The sequence below is a fragment of the Marmota flaviventris genome, chromosome 8 (assembly GCF_047511675.1).
Source record: "Marmota flaviventris isolate mMarFla1 chromosome 8, mMarFla1.hap1, whole genome shotgun sequence".
NCBI lineage: Eukaryota > Metazoa > Chordata > Mammalia > Rodentia > Sciuridae > Marmota > Marmota flaviventris.
The window spans coordinates 121143820-121168395 of NC_092505.1; the positions used below are offsets into that span (position 1 = coordinate 121143820).

Genomic DNA, 24576 nt, shown 5'->3' on the forward strand with positions numbered 1-24576 from the left:
TTTTTTCAGGAACTTATGGCATTTGCATATCTTTTTTTGAGAAATGTCTATTCAGACCCTTTGCCCATTTTTAAATTTGGTTATTAATTTTTTTATTATAGAATTCTTTATACACTGTAGACGTAAGCCTCTTATCAGGTTCTTTCCCTTGGGTACTGGGGATCAAACCCCCAGGCCTCACATGTACCACGAAGGCATGGTACCAATGAGCTACATTATGTCCACAGTCCTTTTTAAAATTTTATTTTGAGACAGGGTCTTGATAACTGGCTGGAGCTGGCCTTGCAATCCTCAGCCTCAGCCACCCAAGTAGCTGGTTAACTGGGATTTCAGGTTTGAGCCACCCAGATCATTTTCTATTATTATTTGTGAGCTGTCTTTTCATTCTCATGATGGTCCCTCTTAAAATAGAAAATTCTTAGTCTTGATGAAGTCCAATATACCTATTTTTTCTTTAAATCCCTGTGCTTCTATTGTTGTAGCTATAACACCACTGCCTAATCCAACACCAGGAAGATTTGCATTTGTTTACTTCCAAGAATTTCATGGTTTTAACTCTTAACTTCCTAACTGACCTATTCAGTTTATTTTTGTATATGGTTTGTGGCATGGGTTCACCTTCAGTGTTTCACATAGGAATATCCAGTTGTGACATCACTCTTTGTTTATTAAAAAAAAAAAAAAAAAAGTATTCTTCACTGAAAGAAAGCATGCATTTTTATACACGTACTATTCTTATAATAAAATATAGTAGACATATAGATGTATGCACACACATTTTATACATTATAATCACTATAATGTAGAAAAACTAAAAAGATCACTTGCCTAAAATTAACCTAACACTAAGCCAGTACCTCTATATGGTACCTCACCTGGCCTGCTCTCCCAGGAAGCTTAAGCTGTGTTATCTTTTCTACTCAAGAACTCACATTCTGTGTTATTCTTCAGTGACAGACATTTACATGAATAAGTTCTGTTCCACCTCTCCAATAGCTCAAGCGTCACAATTGACAGATACATAAGCAAAGAATTACAGATATCAAGTGGAAGTTGGGGGTGGAGGAACTGCCTCTAGCAGGGAGAGGAAGGAAGGGGATTTCACCAGAGAAGGCCTCCCAGAGAAAGGTAAGCTGGCTCACAAGATGGAAAGCTCAGACAGCTCTGGGTCAGGCACTAGGCTGAGAAGCAGAAGTACAGCAGGAGCAGCCAGCGGAGAGGAATTCTGCTCCTCCTGCAATGCACCCATGCCATGCAACTCACAACAGAAGCAGGACCATGAATATGAAGCAGGAAAATTAGGCAATGTCCTGGATGGGCCATGCTAGCAGAGCACCTATACAACTAGACCATCTGTGGTTACACAGCTCCAGCCACCACTGAATGATGACAGGAAAGGCCAAAGAGAAGGACTATAGAACCAACCAACAATTATCAAGCATTCAAGATAAAATAATCCAATAGAAAAAAACTACCAAATTCAACCAAGAGTTTCTTAGGGCCTCAGTAAGTTGCTAAGGCTGGCTTTGAACTCAGGATCCTTCTGCCTCAGGCTCCTGAGCCGCTGTGATTACAGGCATGTGCCACCATGCCCAACTCAACAGAAATTCTAAAAAGAATAAAATAGGTCTCAAAAACCCCAGGAGGAATAAAGTAACCTCAGAATGATGCACAGCCACATGTTTAAGTGTGAAACACTCAAAGAGAGTTGCAGAATTCTAAAAATACATTATATAAAGTGTTGATGGGCCAGAAACTTACAAATAAAATTCATACATAGTGGTAACCTCTAAATAAGAGGTATTACCTCTAAATAAGCATTATGTTCTGGGACATGGACAAGGAAAATTTGAGTTTTAGCTATACTGTCTTCATTTCCTTTTATTGTTGCTGAAGAAAAATATGGTATTGAGAAAAAAAAAAAAGATCAAATTCATGGAACAAATTCCAGAAAAAAAGCTAATATAACTGTTTATTTTTCACTTTTAAAAGTTCTCGACATATTTAAGACAAAGCTAGGTGCAGTGGTGCTCACCTGTAATCCTAGCTACTACTAAGAAGAGGTGGGAGGATCAAATTCCAGGCCAGCATGGACCCTAACTCAAGATAAAAAAATAAAAAGTGCTGGGGATGCAGCTCAGTGGTAGAGCATCCTGGATCCAGTGCCCAGTGCTGGGGGTGGGTGGGTGGGAAGAATCCTTATGCTGTAAAGAAAAAGAGTCATGATATGAGAGAGCAAAATGATAAGCAAGGAACTATAAAGTGCAGGAAGCCACCCATGAATTACTTGAGGGTCTTCTATCAGTATGGCAGCCAGGGAAATTTTAGGTTTAACCTTGGGAACTATCCGTGGCTCTCCCAAGCAATAGACTGCCCAAGGCACACGACCTTTATCTTGGCTCTACTAGGAAGATCCCTCATAGTAGCTCTGGAGATGGGTGTAAGTAACCCTTTGGGAACTGGACAGCCCATCTATAACCTTTTTGTTCCCCGATATAAATAGCAAGCTCGGGCTCCATTTTGCTTTGTAATATAGATACTTGATCCATATGATCAGCTTCCCACCACACTTTCTGAAAATATTTTCTATGTTGTGGTTTTCTCATTGTTCTATTTTTCTTAGCTTTTATTTCGTAGCCAGCCCATTCCCATTTCCATTGCCTGTGCAGGACGCAGGCGAAAATAAAGAACATTCAGCAGGACAATAAAGGATTAATATCCAAGGCATATCAAAATGCCCTTAGACCCGTGAGAACATAATACCAAAGAAAAACAATCAAAAGACTGCAGGCATTGTAAAGAAATGGAAACCGAGCAAACAAAAATATGCTTAGTTGTAGATATCAGAAATATTGTGCTGCTACAAACACTGATGTGGCTGTGTCCCTGTAGTATGTCCTTTGGGTATAGACCAAGGAGTGGGATAGCTGGGTCAAATGGTGGTTCCATTCCTAGTTTTCCAAAGATTCTCCATACTGCTTTCCATATTGGCTGTACCAATTTGCAGTCCTACCAGCAATGTATGAGTGTGCCTTTTCCCCCACATCCTCACCAACACTTACTGTTGTTTGTATTCTTGATAACTGCCATTCTGACTGGAGTGAGATGAAATCTTAGAGTAGTTTTGCTTTGCATTTCTCTAATTGCTAGAGACGTTGAACAGTTTTTCATGTATTTGTTGATTGATTGTATATCTTCTTCTGAGAAGTGTCTGTTCAGTTCTTGGCCCATTTATTGATTGGGTTATTTGTTTTTTTTGGTGTTAAGATTTCTTGAGTTCTTTATATATTCTAGAGATTAGTGCTCTATCCAACCTAAATGCCCTTCAGTAGATGAATGGATAAACAAAATGTGGTATATAGACATAATGGAATATTATTCAGCATTAAAAGAGAATAAAATCATGGCATTTGCAGGTAAATGGATAGAGCTGGAGAATACAATGTTAAGTGAAATTAGCCAATCCCAAAAAACCAAATGCTGAATGATTTCTCCGATTTAAGGATGCTGATTCATAATACGCTGTGTGTGAGGGCGAGGATTAAATGAACTCTAGACAGGGCAAAGGGAAAAAGGGGAAGGAGGGGGTTATAGGGGTAGGAAAGATAGTGGAATGCGATCGTCATCATTACCCTAAGTACATGCAGGAAGACACGAAGGATGCAACTCTACTTTGTGTACAACCAGAAATATGAAAAATTGTGCTCTATATGTGTAATATGAATTGTAATGCATTATTGTCATATATAACAAATTAAAATTAAAAAAGAAATATTACAAATCAAATCAGCCAGATACCATCACTCCATCAAAATGGAAAAAATTTTCAAGAGTTATAATATCTACTACTAAAAAAATTGAAGAGAAAACAGATACCCTTACCCAGTGTTGGTAGGAGTTTAAGTTTGTATAGCTTTTTTGGAGCACAACCTACTAACAATAAAAATAAGCATATACTATACAACTGGAGATTCCACTTCTCAATTTATTTACCCTAGAAAAATTGTATATACTTGTTCACACACTTGCACAGAGTAGTGTTTAAGCTGGAAAATATTTTATATATATATATATATATATATATATATATATATATATATATATATATATATATATATATATATAAAATCTCCATATCCAGGTATAGTGGCACATTCCTGAAATTCCAGCTTCTTAGCAGGCTGAGGCAGGAGGACTGCAAGTTTGAGACCAGCCTGGGCAACATAATGATACCCTGTCTCAAAATAAAAAATAAAAAGGACATAGGATGCAGCTTAGTGGTAGAGTGCCCATGGATTCAACCCTCAGTGCCAGCTGGGGGGAAAAAAGGAAATTCCTATCTATCTATCTATCTATACATGTATTTATATATGTGTGTGTGTCAAGTTGCCATACTCTGAAATATTATGTAATTATTCAAAGGAATGAGACAAATCTGTATATACTGACATGGAAACACAGCCAAGACACATTAAATGAAAAAGAAAAAGTTCCACAACATGTAATTTTCCTATTTCTCATGTAAAAGTGGGGAAAGATAAACTACTTCTTCCTACATATCCCATATGTACCCATTTATAAACATTTGTATGAATGCACTGAAACAGGACTTATAGAAAAACTGATAAACATCAGCTTGTAATCCCAGTGACTCGGGAGGCTGAGACAGGAGGATCATGAATTCAAAGCCAGCCTCAGCAACCTGGCAAGGTCCAAAGCAACTCAGTGAGACCCTGCCTCTAAATAAGATACAAAATAGGGCTGGGGATGTGGCTCAGTGGTTGAGTGCCCCCGAGTTCAATTCCCAGTACCAAAAAAAGAAAAACTGATAAATCTCCTATAGGAGGACTGAGATTGGTAAAGACAATCAAAAGAAAGGTATTCATAATTATTTCTCAATTAGTAATATTTACAAATGCACAGAAAAGCATATGAATGAAATGTAACAGTGAACACCCATAAAAGCGCCTAGAGTCTATAAACATTTTACTATACTTGTGTCATTTTTTGGATGCATTTCAAGTTGCAGATGGCAGTATACTTTACCCCCAAAACACTTCAACATGCATACTAACTAGAATTTAGGAATAAATTTACATTCAGTGAAATGTACCATTCAATGGTTTTTGACAAATGCATCCATATATATGGTCAAAACCCCTCTTCAATGGGGCTGATGTTGTGGCTCAGCGGTAGAGCGCTCTCCTAGCATGTGCAAGGCACTGGGTTCGATCCTCAATACCACATATAAATAAATAAATAAAATAAAGGTTTTGTGTCCACTACAACTAAAAAATATTAAAAAAAAAAAAAAACCCTCAAGATACAGAATGCTATCCCTGAAATTTCCTCCACATCTCTTCCAATCAGTCCCCACACCCACTCACCCTAGAAGCAACCATCATTCTGTACTTTTTTCCAGTGTACTGGTAAGTGTTGCTGGTTTTAGAATTTCACAGAAACAAAATCATCTATCTCTTCAGTAAAGCTTTCTTCCTATTCAGACTAATTGTGAGATTCAGCCATTGTCCTGCCTATCTTTTCTTTTTACCATTGAGTAGTATTCCATTATTTAGACATACCAGTTTATCCATTTTCCTGCTGATGGAAACTTGGGCTGTTTCCAGTTTGGGACTATTATGAATAGAGCCACTATGAACATTCTTGTACAAATGTTTTTGAGGACCTATGTTTTCATTTCTCTTGGATAAACACCTAAGAGTAGAAATGCTTGCTCAGGGAGTAGGTGTGTATTTGTTTTTTTACAAGAAACTGCCAGACTTCTACCTAAAGTAGATACACCATATATTGCTTAAAAAGCACTACACAGTTAACAATGGTTACCCAGAAAAGAAGCTGAGTATGACAGTGAATTTAAAATATGTATACTGACAGGCTCACTTTTAGAACAATGCTCTATCTAGAAACTTCAAAATGAATTAGAAATTGAAGGAAACAGAGTTCATGATGATCTGCGTGACAGAATTATGCCTTCCTATATGATGAACTCCACAAATAAAATTTTTACAGTTAAGCCTCAAGTTTAACCCAAGGACTAGATGAATCACAAACTGAAACTGATTAAATGACAATTTGTTCATCAAGAAAATATTAAGTGCTTACTATGTACTAGATACTGTATGGAATAAAATGTAGATGCAAATCCTGCTGAGAACATCTAGTTAGTAGAAGCAATGTATGTATGCCTGTACACACATCTAAGATAAGATATGGGTGTGCTAGACATGGTGCATGATTATAATTCCAGCAACTCAGGAGGCTAAGGCATGAGGATTCCAAGTTTGAGCCCAGCTTTAGCTTCAACCTAGAGAGGCCCTGTCTCAAAATAAAAAATAAAGAGCTGGAGGCATAGCTCGGGGGTAATATAGCCCTGGGTTCAATCCCCAGTACTACGGGTTGGGGAAGATGTTATAGGAAATAAATGGTATTATTTTCACTTATCATTAGAGTAAATCAGAGAAGACTTACAGCAGAGCTGACATTCAAACCAGGCCTGTGAAGAAATAGGGAAGAATTAATGTGCAGAGAATGAAGAGGATGAGGAAGGGAACAAAGTGGCAGTTCCAGACCCAGGGCATTAGATACATCTATTTGCCTACTACATGGGGTGTGTGATGAGGTGGGAAATGACAGGTTATAAGGTTGGAAACTTATTTCCAAGCCGATGTAGAAGAAGTCTTGAATGCCACACTGTCTGGAACTTACTTAAACTTAGATAAAGCATTGGGGATCCAACCAATTTTGGGGTGTGGGTTGCAGCATGATTAAAGTTTGAGCCTTAGAAATAATCTGACAGCAGCAAGGTTACATAGATTCCAACTGACTGCTTGGATCTTTTTGGAAATGCTCAGGAGCTTAAGAGTCCTCCTTCCCTAGATACCACACTTTTGTAAAAAAAAGATGAAAGTCAGAAAGTCAATTATCTATTTGAATTGAAACAACTTTAAAAAAAGATCTTCATTTCATGTTTGTTTGATTTATTTAATTATTTAGGTGCTAGTGATTGAACCCAGGGGCGCTTAACCACTGAGCTACATCCTCGGGTTTTATTTACAGACAGGGTCTCACTGAGTTGCTTAGGGCCTCGCTAAGGCTGGCTCTGAAATATTTTAAGATTTTACAAGAAAAACACACTATCAGTTCCTGGTAAAATGGGGACAGGGTTAATGGAATTGTTACCTGAGGGTTGATTTGAAACAGGTGGCTAGGGTTATGAAGTTAGGAAAAAAGTGAGCACCCCAAGGATTCTCTGAATGTACACTTTCCCAACATGGGGAAAAGGAGAGATAGTGAAAAGGTCAGAAAAAAATTAATTCTTGAATAAACTGTAGGAATATCAATGGGGGTATTGAAGAGATATTATGGATACAAAACTGGCACAATTTACCCAAGTTTGGAACCCAAATCACAGAAAGGCCGGTGAAGTTATTTTTTAAATTACAAATACAGGATTTCAGTGGAAGAAAGGGAATGACCTCTGTTTAATAGGCAACATATATGGTACTAGAGCTGCAGTTAGTTAGGACACCTAAGCCTCTCTCTCTCACAGTTGTGAGATACACAGGAAGCCAACTAAATAATTAGGGGCCTGGAATCTAAGAGATAGGCAAAATTTGTGAACAGTCCTGACAACTGTTTTATTAGATTGCCATTGCCAGGAAAGATAAAAACAAGACCCAAGTTAGCACCTGGGAAATAGGTATTCAGGAAACAAAAGAGCAGACAAGGGAGCAGGAAAGGAATGGCTCCACAAGTAGAGAGCAGGGAGGCATAGAGTACATCAAGAATCACTTCTTATGGGCCACATACTGCCAACAGGCTAGAAACCATGATAAGAAAAGTACTGCATGCCTTGGAGGAAGGTCAGTTACCATGGCGCCAGTGCAACACTAAGAGGAAGTCACAAATGAGAGCTAGCTCCACAAATGACTCAGTAACAAAGTTTAAACAGGTATGTAGGAGGCCATTAAGCTAGAAGTCTTTTCAGACTGATTAGTAAGAGCGCCCCATAAGGGAGAGAAGGATACTATTAAAATAAATTTGAGATCAGGTAACTTAAGGGAAAAAAACAAAAAGGACTTTATGAGGTTCTCATAAAAGCAGGAGAAGCTGAACAAAACAATACAGCGGCAAGCTGGAGACCTGGATAAGAACCCTGGTTCTGTTATTCTTACCAGATGTACAACCCAGACATGTTACAAACTTGCCCGAGTCTCCCCTTAATGGGCCAAGTAGAATTAATTCTCAGCTCCCCGTACCGGCACCCTGAGTGCTGGGGATAGAACCAGAGCTCTTTTAACACTAAAACTTCTATGAAAACCCATCAGTACTATGGGGGAAAAACAAAAAAACAACTGTCCAAACACTAGGAGCATGATCATACCATGGGACACAATACCATCAAACACTAAGAACATTAAAAATAATACTACAGAAGACTAACCACATAAGAACATTTCATGATACTGCTCATCCATTCAAACAGTTTTTATTACATTTCTATTCACTGCTAGGACAGGCAAGGTGTTAGAGAACCAAAGATGACAAGATGTGTATAAGAAGCCTATAGGAGGGCTAGGGTTGTAGCTCAGAGGTAGTATGCTTGCCTGGCATGCCCAAGGCCTTGGGTTCAATCCCAGAACTAGAAGAAACTAGAAGAAAAAGAGGCAGTTTACAGTCTAGTAAACTAGGAGCAGCATACTACGTAAAGCCACATAGTTAATCTAGTCTTAAGGCAAAGGGGGAATTCAAGGAGTTTTCCAGAGATCAAGCTAACATCTAAATAGTCAGCCAAGATAGAGTGCCAGAAGAGGTGGGAAAGAATTACATGAAATGGTAGAGAGAGGTGAGAGTTTTTATGTCATGCTGAGGAATGCTGAGGGCAATGGAGATTTACGTGAAGTGGTACCTATAAAATATGCACTGAAGATTTCTGATAGGCAGCTGGTTTCAGTAATATAAAAAAGCCATATGACTACACATGCAGATATGGAGTCTCAACAGATAGTAATCAGTCACCAAAATAGGTAACTCTAAACAGGAAATCTGGAAAGTCACCACAAAGGTTATGAAAAAACCTAATATATCAATCTCTAAGCAAAGGCAAAGGAAAACCACTCTCTTTAGACATTAAGTGATAAAGTCAGCTAACTGCATATTTTAAAACTTTATACAGTTTTAAAAGACTGTTAAAATGTTAACAGTGGGGGCTGGGTATATAGCTCAGTTGGTAGAATGCTTGCTTCACATGCACAAGGCCCTTGATTCAATCCCCAGTACCACACAAAAAGAAAAAAAAATTAACAGTGGTTATAGTGATTTAAGATTACAGATGATTTCACTTCAAAATCAACATAATGAATGTATAATTAGAAAATAATAATATAAAAAATGTTTTCAGTCAGTGTTAAATGATTGGTCCTTAATAAATAATGATAAATTATGGAAAAGTTTTTACTATTGATAGCAAGTTTCCTTTTAGCTGAACTAGTTTAATTCTATGTATATACATTAAAAAGTCAATTTTTAAAAACTGAATTACTTTGGGGGTAGGGTAAAGTTGTACTATATTAAGGCACACACTAACATAGTCTAATTACAATGGTACCCAGAAAACAACACAACACAGACTTAGCCCTCTCCCTCCCTTCCCCTATAGGACTACTTCCTGGAAAGTCCAAGGAGTGTTGTCTTGCTCCTTCTGGGTGATGGCTCAGGACATGCCCTGCCTTGCTCTGCCACCACTATACCCACCTATGGCCTGCATTTACAACCTATGCACAAGGTACGGCAAGTCCTGTTACTTTCCAAACACTGCATATTTTTGTAAAGTTGCATTAATGTCACTCGCATAGGATATCACCTTATAAAACAAGGTGATACTGGGAGAATGTACACATTTGTCTTCCCCACTACAGTTAGACACCCAAGATGGGATGAAGTCTGACTTCCAGAGCAGAGAATTTACTGAGGCATGACCCAGATTGGGAGGAGATGATTGAGAAAATGGCACTTCATGGACCTACAATAAAAGAAAAGGCACATGAACAAAATATAAGTGCTAATTAAGTTTTGGTCTAGAATCCTCACTATGCTTAGAAACCAATATCTCAAGTTTTTAGTTAATGTTAATCTAAAGCATTTATTGAAAACCTTAATTAACTCCAAAGAACCCTCCCACAAGCAGATGTCTTTAAATGCTATCACCTCATGGCACAGTTAAAAAGAAAAAGAAAAAGGTCTGGCCTTGGAGTCTGAAGGTCCAAGGTTCCTATTCTATCACCAACACACTGGGTAAATTTTGGCAAATCTGTAGCCTCAATTTTCTTACCCTGTTGCACAGAATGTATTTCTTAACTGTGGCTCACAGGAGGGAACTGGGCAAGATGAATGACTTTCAAGCTTTTTTGACTAGAAGCCACAGTAAGAAATGTATCTTACATCAGGATATCTGCATATAAAAAAATATGCAAACATTTCAGGAAACAACACTCTTAGAAAACTATTAAATAATAAACCTGATTTTTTACTATTTTGTTTCATCATTTTAAAAAATTGTTAATTGCAACACATGGCCCTCTACCTAGTTTAAGTAACACAAGATGATCTCTAAACTTCTTTTACTCCTTTGACTATGACTATACTTCATGCACCAAAGTTATTTAATATTTGCAACATCAGCCAGTAGGCGCTAAATTTTCTTTGTCCTGTGTTGTCATAAATGGCAACTACTTATTCCTGATGTGTATTAATAAGTATGCAATAGTTCAGTTTGAGATACCAGTTCTAAGTATATTTCCATCACCCACCAAGTCTGCTTTAGAGGGCTGTTGTGAAAATCAAAAGAGGTGACATACGTGCATATAAGCATTTTGTAACTAATATAACCAAGTATAATTTATTAGCCAAATATAAAAGCACTCAAAATCTGTCTATAGCTGTTTTAAATACAGTAATTGTGATGTAACATGCAATATTTTCACTTTATCCAAAATGTTTACAGCAAAATTGATTTTTCATGGGTGCTTTTTAATATATGTAATATATTTGAGGGGAAGATCTCAGATTATAAGTGAATATATTTATAAAATTGTGGAGACAGAAGACCTTTCTCTACACACCAGCAGACCTGGCAGTTTTACAAGGTTAAAAACAAAATGATAACAATTTTTCCTCCCACCACCTACATTAAATTTAGGATTTAAAATGTTTTTTAGAAGGGCCAATGACTGGGGATGTAACTCAGTGATAGAACAACTGCCAAGGGTGCACTCTTTTTTTTTTAAAAATTTTTTTTTGCGGGGGGTGGGGTACTGGGGATTGAACTCAGGGGCACTCAACCACTGAGCCACATCCCCAGCCCTTTTTATCGTATTTTATTTAGAGACAGGGTCTCACTAAATTGCTCAGTGCCTCGCTTTTTGCTGAGGCTTATTTTGAACTTGCAATCCTCCCTGCCTCAGCCTTCCGAGCCACTGGGATTATAGGCATGCACTGCCATAGCCGGCTAAGAATGCACTTGATGAGCATGAAGGCAAAGTCAGCATTATCAAATTTACAAGTTTATAAAGTGCCTAATTTATCATTTCTTGGATGACCAAATCAGAATTCTTTTTAAATGTCAATAAACTGGAACATTTTGATAAGAAAAATACAAATAAATGCAAAGTCCTACCAAAAAAGATTAAAGAATTAGGAGAGGTGCTAAAGGTATAGCTCAATGGAAGAGCAACTGCCTAGCATGTGCAAGAACCTGAATTTGATCCCCTGCCCTGAAAATAAATAAGAGAGAGCCAAAAAGAAAACTAGAATAAAACTTTGGTGCAAATGAAAAAGGGAGCTTTCTTATAAGTTTTTTTGTTTTGTTTTGATTTTTGGTACCAAGGATCCTCAGCCCTTTTTTATTTTGAGACAGGATCTCATTAGGTTGCTTACAGCCTCACTATGTTGCTGAGGCTGGCTTCAAACCTGCAATCAACCTGCCTCAGCCTCCTAAGCCACTGGAATTACAGGCATGCACCACCACACCAGCTTTTTTGTAAGTTTTTAAAATTAATAACACAGGTAAGAATACCTTCCTTGCTGATGAAGGTATAAGATACCACTATATATTCAGTTCAACTTTCAGTTGAAGTATAAATTGCAGAGGTTTCCAGGAAGGCACTATGACAACATGTATTCAAAATGCAAAGAGTTGGTAGAGTGCTTGCCTTACATGCACAAGGCCCTGGGTTCAATCCCCAGTACCACAAAACAAAAACAAAAACAAAAAAACACAACAAAAGGTACACACGAAAGGTGTACCAGTACAAATATATCCAAGGACATAAATGCGCAAAAACAAATATGCCAGGGGGAAGGAAATATAAGGCAGGAGGACCAGCATACAATAATGAAAGGAAAAAAAAAAAAATCACAGCATATCTAATTGCAATGGGACAGTGGTCAGCTAAATTTTTTAAAAATATCAATAAAAATGGTGACATGAAGCCAGACACAGTGGTGTACATCTGTAATTCCAGCAACTTGTGAAGAAGAGGCAAGAGGATCCCAAGTTTGTGGCCGGTGTGGTCAACTAAGCAAGGCCCTAAGCAACTTAATGAGATCTGGTCTCAAAATAAAAAATAAAAAGGGCTGGGGATGTAGCTCAATGGTAAAGTAAAGCACCCCTGGGTTTGATTCCCAGTACCAGAAAAAAAAAAAAAAAGTAATGTAGATCTTTAAATAACATGGGAAGATGTTCATGTTATACTCAGAAGAATGATCTCTTTTGATTAAAAAAAAAAATGAAATGTATGCTTTTCAGAAAGAGATATGAAACATTATGTGATGAAATCAGGCAGTTAGCTTATATTATGCAGGGTCAACAAGAGAATTAGAAAAAGGTACCTCTCCTAGCAGACAGTCCCACAAGACACATAGGTTTCCCAAGTGACCTTGCCTTTGTGAGAATTAAAACAGAGGACTCCTCATTGAGGCAGACCCAGTCATGCTCCAGAAGCACAGCCTGGCCAACTGAGGATGGACTTCAGTCTCCTCACCCCTGGCCAACACACATCCTTAGAGGGATGCCCTTGCACTGGGAACAAATTATGGATTAATTGTCACCTTTTATCCTTTCTACAATAGCTTAATATTATTGTTATAAAGAGATTTACTATTTGTTTTTTAAGAGTAACATAAATACTGTCCAAACAAAATGGCACACACCTGTAATCCCAGCTACTTGAGAGGTTGAGGCAGGAGGATCACAAATTCAAGACAATTTGGTCTAGTCTCAAAACAAAAGATAAAAAAGGGCTGGAGATGTAGAAGAGGTAGAGCACCCCTGGGTTCAACCCCCAGTACTGCAAAACAAACAAATATCAACTCTGAAAAGAGATCTTGTCTTAATCCTTCTAAAATGAATCCCAACTTCACTTGTGTGTACTATTACAGCCCTTACACCCTGCCCTATACTTTGAAACTTGTACACGTTATCTATTTAAATGCATATTCCCAATAAAATCTCTACTCCAAGATCATAAAATACAAAGGTTAAAGAGCACTATCTGAACTTTAAAAAAAAAAAAAAAAAGGTCATTCTAACAAAGTGAAAATACTCAATGCTAAAAAAAGATGCTGAGGAACAGAGAAAAAAACAAAGGTAGCTTATAAAAATTAATTTGTCTCCACTACTCAAAAATTTCTTCAGGACAAAGTTCATACACTCAAGAAACAATTAAACTCTGGAAGTGTTCATTTTTTTTCCATGTAACTCCGGATGCAAGATTTATTGCATCACACAAGTGTGTTTCCAAAAGAAGATAGCAATTTAAATAAAAATCGTGAGTGATTACCATGTAGTTAGGCAAGGCATCTGTAAAATAATACAACCACTGGACTAGGATTAAAGGAGAACTGGGTTCTTTTCTTGGCTCTACGGAATATGTAATTTTATGCAGTCAAAATCACAACCTCGCTGGGTCTCATTTTTCTCATCTCTAAAGTGAAGGTTGGGCTGGAAAACCTCCAAGGCCCCTTTCAGCTTGTGACAGAACTTCAAGTCTCCTTTCCACCCTGGAGGAGCTCATTTCAGTCGGCAGCAAGTTTATTTTCTGAGTCATAGATCCTTTACTGTCTTCATGCTTCTCTTAAACATGTGAACAGTTTTCAACTCCAGCAAAGTAAAGGTGTGTCAAGATCCACCAGCCAAATATTTTTCAAAGGGATTTAAAAAGGTGAAATGAGTTACTTCAGTGTAAGACCCAAAAAAAAAAAAGGGGAAAAAAAAAAAAAAGCACTTGGCCATCTTCACAGTAATAACTTTACAAACAAAAAGGCATCCTAAAGCAGCAGTACCCCAGTAGATGGATTAAATATTTCTTTTAAAACAAAGAGATCCCTAGACAACAGGCATACGACATCACTCACATCTTTTGAATGCACAGAAAAAAAAAATTGTAAGAATTACTGACTTTCCCCTGAAGAGGCAAATCTATAAGAAATCCGCAGCAATTTAAAAAGAGGAGGAACCAACCTTGTTACGGGCCTTTCCTGCATCGGAATTCAAGCGCACGTTCGTGCACAATGTATTCGGGCGATTAGCTCACCGCCACATGTCCCTGCAACCCACACACACTGCTCACTCACTCACTCGCACTCCTGCGACCCGTCGGGGTGGCGGCGTGGACGAGTCACAAGATAGCGGCGGGAGTGGAAATTTCCTCTCCCCAGGCGAGGGGCCGGTCTGGCGTCCCTGAGCAGCTCCGCGCGCCGGGAGCCTCGGCCTGGCCCCGGCGGCTCGGTACAAAGGAGGCCGGGCTCGGCCCCGTACGCCCGCGGCCCGGCCCGGCGGGGGTCCCCGGCTTCCGGCGCCGCTCGCGGCGGGAAGCCGGGCCGCACGTGCGCCCCGCTCCGGCGGGCGGAGGAGACGGTCAGGCCGGGGCAGCCACCGACGCCGCGCCCCGCCGGCAGCCGCACCGGCCCGGCCGGCCCCGCGGGAAATGAATGGGGCCGCGTTCGCTCCGCCGCCGCCCAGGCCGGGGGCGCCCGCGGGGCCCGAGCCGCGCCCGCCCGCCTGCCCGCCCGCTCACCCCAGCTCTTGGCGGTGCGCCCCAGGAACTCTCCGGTGGTCGGGTTGTAGATGAAGAGCTTCCACTCGGCCAGGCTCTGGTTGAAGGACTTCTTCTCATTCTTCGTCATGGTGGGTGTGCGGACGGCGAGGGGAGCGGCGGCCGCGGGGGTGCAGGCGGCGAGGAGCGCGGAGGCGCGTCCCGGCTCTAGCGGCGCAGCCCGGCGACGGCGGCGGAGGGCGGCACAGCCGAGGACACCTCCTCCTCACCGGGAGCACTCGAGCCGACTGCGCCGCGCCGGGCCGGGCGGCCGCTCGGGCCGCGGGAGCCTGACGTCTCCGCGCGCCGCAGCCAATCCCCGCGCCGCTCGCCCGCGCCGCCGCCCCCCGCCCGCCCGCGGCTGGGCGCAGCCCGAGGCGGCAGCAGGCCCCGCCCCCGGCCCGCCCGGCTCCTCGGCTCCCGGGGCCCCGGCGCGAGGGAGCGGGAGTCCCGCGCAGCAAGCTTCAGACACCAGCAGGGCGTAGTGACAAGCACATTCATAACACGCAGAAGGCGGGCGTCCCCGTCCCGCAGGTTCCTCAGGTGGACGGCTGGGTGTCCTGAGCGCTCCCAGGTGCCCAGGCTCTGAGAGATGCTGCCGGCGGCGGCGCGGGACCATGAGAGCACCAAAACGACTCCCGCATGCCCGGGTCGTCCTCACCGAGCGAGGGACAGCACCTCCCCGCCGTCCCCAGCGTTCTCCCTCCGGCTCTGTGACGTCACTAAAAGATACGGTGCCGAGGACCTCCCGCGGCTACTATGGTGTGCCGAGCGCCGCCCGCCGCAAATGCCCCTGCGGGGCTCGAGCTCGGATTCACCGGGGATCGCGGGTCAGGGGGGCTTTCAGGCTTCCTTTGCCGGCAGCATAGTTTTCCTCCGGATTCAACTGAATTTCTCAGTGTCACCAATGTACATGCTTTCCTAAGGTTCCTGTTCACTGAGAGACCCTCTGGTTTTGCTCGGGCACTGCAATTCTTAGCCTACAGGAAATCACTTCGTTTAGTGTCAAATTCCAAAATAACGTCGTTGGTGGCTCTGCTTTTTGACTGTAGTGGACGCTGCCCTAGGGCGGAGCCGAGGGTGTAATCACGTTTGCTAACGGGAGATGGAGCTGAAGAGTCCAGTACTTTAGCACTATAGCTGCAGGAGTTTGGGCAGAAGGTGTGCAGTTTTTGGGAAAAAGAAATGGAGCAGTGCCTGTTTTATTAAATAAAAATTATGAATTAAGAAATGCATCAAGCTGTTTGGATTTTTTAACATTTAGGGAAACTAAGTTTATAATTTTGACCAAGGGAAAGACAACCCAAATCCGGTAACTTTCAGAAGATTTGCAGAAGCATTTTATAGAGTTTGGCATTAAATTGGTTCTTAGAAATAGCAAAACACTGTGCAAGTAGACTAGAATGCATTTCTTTATAGGCAAGGTTGAAAACGAACTAAGGAATGGAAGTATTATCTCAAAAAAATCTAACTACAAATTAGAGGCAAGCTAACATACTGGTAGCATTGATTGCAGGATTTTTAGTTTAGGTAAGAGGAAGATAGTCTGCAATGAAATAGAAAACGCTTCTTATTGTGGTGTGTGTGTGTGTGTGTGTGTGTTGAAAATAAACAGCACTTTGAAAAATAATTATCTGGCATGCACAAAGAAAGCATGGTAAACAAGAACATTATGGGAGAGTGTTTCAAAGCTATGCTGAGATTTGTAGTTTGAATATTTTTAGAAGGCATTAATATACCTTTCATATTTAGTGCTTTGTGGTTTTCCAATTAAGGATTTAAACACAAATATAATTCACTAAGCAGTTTCAAAAACCCCTGACTAGTTCAGTAAATAATGAGAGATCCAACAGATTTCAATTTGGTAAAAATTTTACATTCTGCTGCAATAACATGGGGACTATTTTTGTTTCTCTGATATGTGATACTTGAGCATTACCTGGAAGAGAAAATACTAACTGTATAGAGGAATACTGGCCTACCAAATAAGAGCAGATGAAATGTCAAATTTAATCACAGTTATATTTTTCCATACATTTATTTTACTAAACCTGTTTCTCTTTGCCAGATAAAACATAGGATGCCCACTTAAATTTGAACAGATGGATATTTTCTTGTAAAAGCGTGTTCTGTGCAATATTTGGGACATACTTACTCTAAAAATTTATTTCTGTCTGTTTGAAATTCAAACTAAACTGAATATCCTGTATTTTTATATGCTTCATCTGACACCCTTCCTGTAGGGAATACTTACGAATCCTGCAGTAATAATAACAATCATTTATAAATAACTAAGGCTGCAGCCCTGTACTATTTGCTTAGTGTGATTTATTTCATAATCTTCACCAAAACCCCAATCTAGAGACGTTGTTTCCTTAGTTTTGTAAATGAGGAAATTGATGTTTGGAGAAAGGAAGTGGTTCACCGGTGGTGAGAAGCTACAAAGGGGCAGTACCTACATTCAAATGTCCACCTCTGCTCCATACCCAGCACTACAGTGCAGAGCTGAGGAAGGGAAGGAGGCAGGAGAGAGCTGTGGGCCACTGGCTGAGCATGCTGTCTCCAAGAACAGGTCCACTTTCTACCTTCTATGGGCATATACATAAGACAGTTTGGCTCTTCATTAACTAAAATTAACATATTTTTGTTCCTGAATTTTAGAAGCATATATACAGAAAAAAAGTATTTCAGTTTCTTATAAAATATTCTATCTATAACTGGCTATTAGAATTGTTATGACAGGGTGCTGAACCTCTGAGAAGCCATTATTTGTCCCTGAGAGAACAGATATTAAGATTGCCTTAGAAATGGCCCATCCCCACAAGCGGTAGCTCTGATAATGTTGGCCTTTGTCCCTATCTGAGAAATAGTTATGAAAATAGTCATATTCCTTTACACAGAGCAATGTCATTTTCCACATGATTTGTTTTAATACTGTCCACTAACAAATGACATCTCCACCTCCTTTGCAGATTAAAGTCACTTGCATTTATTGATCATCTTAAATCAAATAAACCAGTGTTTGTAAAACATGAGTGGGATTGGGAATGTAAGGCACCCTATAAATGGTAGTCGTTGTAAGTTTGTTGTTATAATTTTATGTGATCTGAAGATAAACTTGAGTATATTGTTATTATTATTTTATTTTTTGTAATGCTGGAGATTGAACCCAGGGGTGCCTTACCACCACTGAGATACACCCCAGCCCTTTTTATTTTTTATTTTGAAACAATTGCTGAGGACCTTGCTAAGTTGCCCAAGCTGACCTTGAACTTGCGATCCTCCTGCCTTATCCTCTAGAGTCAGGATTGCAGGTGTGCACCACCATGCCAAGGTGTTATTATAATTTTAAACACTACTATGATTTGGGTATGATTTGAGTGTGTCTTGCAAAGGTTCATGTACTGGAAGCTTGGTCCCCAGTAGGGCAGTGTTGAGGTGAAAGCCAGGCTTGGTGGTGTGTGCCTATAATCCCAAAGATTTGGAGAATGAGGCACAGGATCACAAGTTTGAGGCCAGCCTCAGCAACTTAGTAAGGTTTTGTCTCAAAATAAAAAAGGGCAGAGGGTATTGAGGTCAGAGAGCTTAATCCCTAGTACTACCCATCCACCCACCTACCTACCTACACACACACACACACACACACACACACACACACACACACACAGTAGGACCTAGGGCTAGAGATATAGTTCAGAAGTGGAGTGTTTGCCTATCCTAGCATGTGTGAGATTCCATCCCCAGTCCCACAGGGGAAAAAGAAAGATAAAAAGCAGGGCCTAGTGGAAGGTAGAAGGTCATGGGGTCACAACCCTTGGAAGGGATTAATATAAGTTTTACAGAACTGAGTTAGTCCAATTGAGAGTAGATTTATTATAAAATGAGGCTACTCCATCTACTTGGCCTCTTCCACTTGTAACCTGTTCCCTTTCTGCTTCTCTACTATCTTGTGACACAGCCAGGGAACCCTCACAAGAACCAAGAAAATGCCATTGCTATGTTCTCAAACCACCAGAACTGTGAGCTAAATAAACCTCTTTTCTTGGGCTGGGGTCGTGCCTAGCCTGTGTGAAGCACTGGGTTTGATTCTCAGCACCACATATAAATAAATAAAATAAAGGTCCAACAACAACTAGAAAGAATTAAAAATAAATAAATAAATAAATAAGCCTCTTTTTAAAGCACCCAGCCTCAGATATTTTGTTATAGCAACACAAAGACTAATACAACCACTATGTTAGGAGTTTTACAAAAAAAAATTTATATTATGATCTAACATAATAATTTAATAGGTGGATGGATCAGTAAAAAGAAAAAGGAACCCAAGAAGGATGAAACATTAGTCCTAACTCATGAGTACATTGTGCAGCAGACGTAGAATGATAGCTGTATAGCAGGCTAAGTGACTGGTTTCCAATGGAGAAGAATATCTTCAAGCAGAGACTATATTCCATGACACTAAGAGTGGAATAAATTTAGGTGAATGGTGAAGGCATGTGCTTCTTTTATTAAGAAGGAAAAAGAAAAGCAATTCAAAACAGCAGAAAACTGTGTTCCAAATGTAAAGCAAACTAAAATGTGGTATTGCTTTAAGCAACAAAGGGAATGTTTGAAAATGTGGTTATTTGACCCCAATGTTTGGAGCACCCTCATTCTCATGGCACAGGGTTGGTGATAGAGATTTACCTTTTCCATTTGAGCTGATGTACTTTGTTCCACAGTGAATACTATTTATGTAATTAAAATATCACACAGTAGATCAGTTTATTGATTTTCAGTGCCTAGGATCCAGCTGCATGACAGGTTATAGAACAAATAATCAGTGTTATAAACTATGACAATATAAAAGTAATCATGGAAAAAGGTAATGGTGGAGCTGACTGAAGTCAAGGGATCTGTAGAGAAGAGAATGAGTTGAAGGAAGAAAGACATGTTAGTCAGCTTGCTGTCACTGTGACAAAATACCTGAGATAATCAACTTAAAACTTAATTTCTTTTGGGTCCTTGTTTCCTATAGGTTTCAGCCTATGTTTGGCCCAAGTTCTTTGTCTCTCTTTTTTTTTTTTCTTTTTTTAAACATGTTCCTCAGGCCTCTGTTTGGCCCAGTTTCTTTTGGGCCTGTGCTGAGGCAGACAGTACATGATAGCAGTGGTAGAGGAGGATGCTCACCTCCTGACAGCTAGGAAACAAAAAGGAAGAGAGAGAGAGAGAGAGAGAGAGAGAGAGAGAGATGGGGGTCCCAATACCCACTTGGAAAGTGGCTCCCAGTGACCTAAATTCCTTGTACTAGGCCCCACCTCCTGAGGTGCCCCCTCCCAGTAGCACCACAGGCTGCAACCAAGCCAGAGTCTTTGGGGAACTTTAAGATCCAAATTGTAACAAAAGGTGAAGGAAAATGTAGAAGTGTTCATTTCTCTCACGGATAATAACATGGAGTTAAGACATAATATTAAAGAGGGCAGGCAGTAGGAATTTATGGGGTTTTTTGTTTGTTTGGCTGGTTGGTTGGTTTCTGTGCTGGGGACCAGACCCAAGGCCTTGTTCCTGCTAGACAAGTGCTACCTGCCACTGAGCTATAACCCCAACCCCTTAATTTACATTCTTTCTTTCTTTACTTATTTGTTTATTTGGGTACCAAGGGATTGAACTCAGGGGCCCTCGACCACTGAGCCCCATCCCCAGGCCTATTTCAAATTTTATTTAGAGACAGGGTCTCACTGAGTTGCTCAGCACCTTGCCATTGCTGAGGCTGGCTTTGAACTCACAATCCTCCTGCCTCAGCCTCCCCAGCTGCTGGGATAACAGGCATGCTCCACCGAGCCTGGCTATTTACATTCTTTAATAGCAAATAATTCTCAAATAGAAAAATGACTAGCAAAATATGAAATGGAAGGTGAAGAGGACATAGAACATGAGTAGCTCATTCATCGTGGCAGGGAGTGGATAGTGTTTAGATAAAGAAACTATACATATGTGAACATGTTATTTAGAGCTGAAGAGAGTGAACAGATGGAAGAAAACTAGAAGGAATGATTTTCCAGGGGATAGAAGCAGGATACATATATTTTTCATTTTTAGTCCTTCTATATTGTTTATTTAAAAAAAATATATATATATATATACACACACACACACACACACACACACACAAATAAGTTGTTGTACTTTGATAGTTTAATTAAGTGGTTGAGAAAAAATGCACTTTAGTGTAACTGGCTCCTCCCATTACAAACTTTGAACCCCACAATTTTTAACTGCTACTTTTCATCTTTTTCAAGAACTTTAGTTCTTAAGTTATAAGCTAAGAACATTTAAATAAATTGAGTTATAAGGTATTAGGTAAAACCAAGTGACCTGTTTTTGGAGGTGCTGAAGATCAAATCTGGGGCTTTGCACATGCTGGGCAAGTGCTCTACCACCAAGTTGCATCCCCAGCACCCAAATCGAGCATTGGCCTATGAAGACAACAAGTTCATAGGATTCAACTCAACATATGCTCTTTTCAGTAAAACAATAACAACAATAACAAATCGAACAAAGGAAGCCCCAAACCACATTACAGCCTGTAGCGTTCCATGCATTTAATTTAGTTTGTTTTTTTCTTTCTTAGTACCAAGGGGTACTTTATCACTTAGCTTATCCCCCATCCCTTTTTATTTTTTATTTTGAGACAGGGTTTTGCTAAGTTGCTGAGACTGGCCTTAAACCTGCAATCCTCCTGCCTCAGCCTCCCCAATTACTGGGGTTACAGGCATGTGCCACCACGTGGAGCCATACATTTATTTTTTTACATTGACTTTTCCACTTAATTAAAAAAAATTTTTTAAACCCCACAGAGCTTCATCAAAAACACAAAACTATTTTCAATCCTAGAAGGGGTTGTCCATCTCTGATGAATTTTGATTTACTTTTGTTTGATATGTCAGTTACAAAACAGCCTGCAAATTCAACTCAGGTTTGAAATTAAAAAGATGTCACGTGAAGCTATCTATCCATCAGGCCCCATGGACATATAACATGCTGAAATAATACATGCTACAGTTTCTTCTGTTTCCTTTTTTGTGGTGAGCACTGATTAAAGAGAGTCCAGGAAGAATTTTTTTGTACAAGAGCAAAGCAGACCGAAGAATAATGTCTCATACTTTATCGTTGTTTTTACAACAACCTAGAAAACATTTGAATTTCAAAAGTTAGCCCTAGGTCTTTTTTTTTGGATCAAACTAAAATATTCCTGCAAAATTTGAGGCATTTGTTTTCCTTCTCATGAATCCTTCTTACATATTGCCATTCTAAACTGATTATTGTTTTCTGACTGCCATCAGGAAGGACCAGAAGCTACAGAGGATGTGTAGTTATAAATTATGATTCTTGGCATTGTAGTAAGATGAATATAAGGCTTATAAACTCAGAGACCTTCAGGAAAGGGACCCACCAGAACAGCTGGTCTAAGCCCTTTAGTTCACAGAGGAGGAAACTGAGGCCCAGAGAGACTAAAAAACCTATTGTACACAGAGTTAATGAGAGCTGGCAGAATGGTAGGCAAAGTAGTCCCAGCTACTCTGGAGGCTGAGGCAGGAGGATTGCCTGAGCCCAGGAGTTCAAGTCCATGGGCAACACAGGGAGATTCTCTCTCTAAAAATCAAAATAAATAAATATTAATCATAGTAAAAAAATAACAATAGGGCTGGGACATAGCTAGGTGGTAGTGATTGCTTAGCATGCGGGAGGCCCTGGGTTTGATTCCTAGCACCATCAAAAATATCAGTGTTCAGGGCTGGGGATGATAGCTCAGCTGGTAGAGTGCTTGCCTCACATGCACAGACCCCTGGGTTCAATCCCCAGCACCACCACCAAAAAAAAAAAAAGTTCAGTGTTTGAATATGTATATATGTATATATCAGCATTTTTAAAAAAGAGTTTTAAGTGCATTTTTGTAAATCTGGAAAATCATGATTCGTCACACATTCTGCAAGTTAAAAAAAAAAAAGTTGCTCCTCAGAGGTCAGAGGTCAGGAATAATTCTTTTTTTTTTTTGCTTATATGCAAAACAAATTTATTTTTATAGTTCCAAAGTTGCATTAGCTTAGAAATATGTATAATTCATTTGGAGAAAGCAATTTTCATTTTTTTGCAACATCAAATTTAAAAGTTATACCCTAGTTTCTTCAGATACTAATTAAATACCATAATTGAATTTACTTTTAAGTGTTTTTTATACATTCGTTAGAAATGGCTCATGAAGAGGGCTAAATCTCATGCTGTTAAAAAAGTCAGCAGAAATTATCATGGCAAAAGACACTTTTCTGGGCTTGTGTGTTCTTAGTTACAGAGACCTAGCACATGCTCATTTTCAGAGTAGTTTTACCCCTCAGACGGAACATACCTTTAATGACGCTCACTCTTTTTACCTCGATGGTGCCATCCTCATAGACAAATGGGAAAGGTTTGGGTTGAGATGAATGCTTTTGTCCCTTCCTGGGTTATTTTGAAAATGACTGCATGGTGCTCAGGGGAAGGTGGGAGGGGTCTCTGCCCCTTCGGCTGCTGTTTGGGGAGGTTTGTTCCCTGGCAGAACCCCCGATGGCTCATGGTGCAGTGCCCAGGAACAGACACAGATCCCCTCACATTCTCAGCCCTTTCTTGAGGAAGCCAGATATAGCAGCAGTCTTGAAAGTTGGCTCTTTGGTCTCCAGCAATACAGACTGGCTGAAAAGAAAAAAATTTCCTGTTTCTGTTTTTATGGCATCTTCAACTTGACTTTTTGCAAGTGCTCCCTGTCACGGTTCATTAAATGATCAAAAGGCTGTGGTAGATGACAGGGTCTGAATCCCATTCCATGATAGTTCCCACAGAATTTTCAGACCCCCTACAATGTTATCTCTCTCTCACACACACACACACACACACACACATCAAATGATATATATTATAAGTATATTTATGTTATTGAAAAAATGACTCTTCACCATTGAGTTTCCTTCCTTTCTTCCCTCTCTCCTTCCTTCCTTCCTTCAACCAAGGGCCTAGGGCCTCATGAGGTCAGGAATAATTCTGAAAGTGGTTTATTCTTCATGTCCTAGAGTCAAGGCATCCTTCTGTGAATAAGGAATTGTGGAGAAAAAAGAACAGGGCCTATCTTTTTGTGTTTCATCTGTTTTTGAACAAAGATAGCTCTCAAATAGTGATCAGGGTTCATTTTCTTTTATTCAAATAAGCCATAGGCTTCTGGTGTATTTTCCAGACAAATCCTTGAGCGAATTTGGAGCAATTTGACAGTTGAATCCAACTTCCTAGTTACCAGGTTAGTGTTGCCTCATTTTATTAGTAAACAATGGACCTAATATTATTTAAACAGTACCTTTTCCTTTCAGTTTGATGTTCTGCTTAGTGAGTAATAATTGTGTAAGAGAAATGACCGTGTCCTTTTAAGCAGGAACTATCTGTCACAATTTCACCAAGAGGA

At 40.1% G+C, this 24576-nt stretch overlaps 1 protein-coding gene across 1 annotated transcript in view; it reads right to left on the reverse strand.

The window, feature by feature from the left end:
* Nucleotides 1-15369, reverse strand: part of Atp1b3 (ATPase Na+/K+ transporting subunit beta 3) — a 36487-nt gene extending 21118 nt beyond the window's left edge. The window contains exon 1 of the mRNA XM_027933856.3: nucleotides 15096-15369. Within this exon, the coding sequence (XP_027789657.1) occupies nucleotides 15096-15204 (109 nt within the window). The 5' untranslated portion in view covers nucleotides 15205-15369. The remainder of the gene's footprint in view (nucleotides 1-15095) is intronic.
* Nucleotides 15370-24576: the final 9207 nt, after the last annotated feature.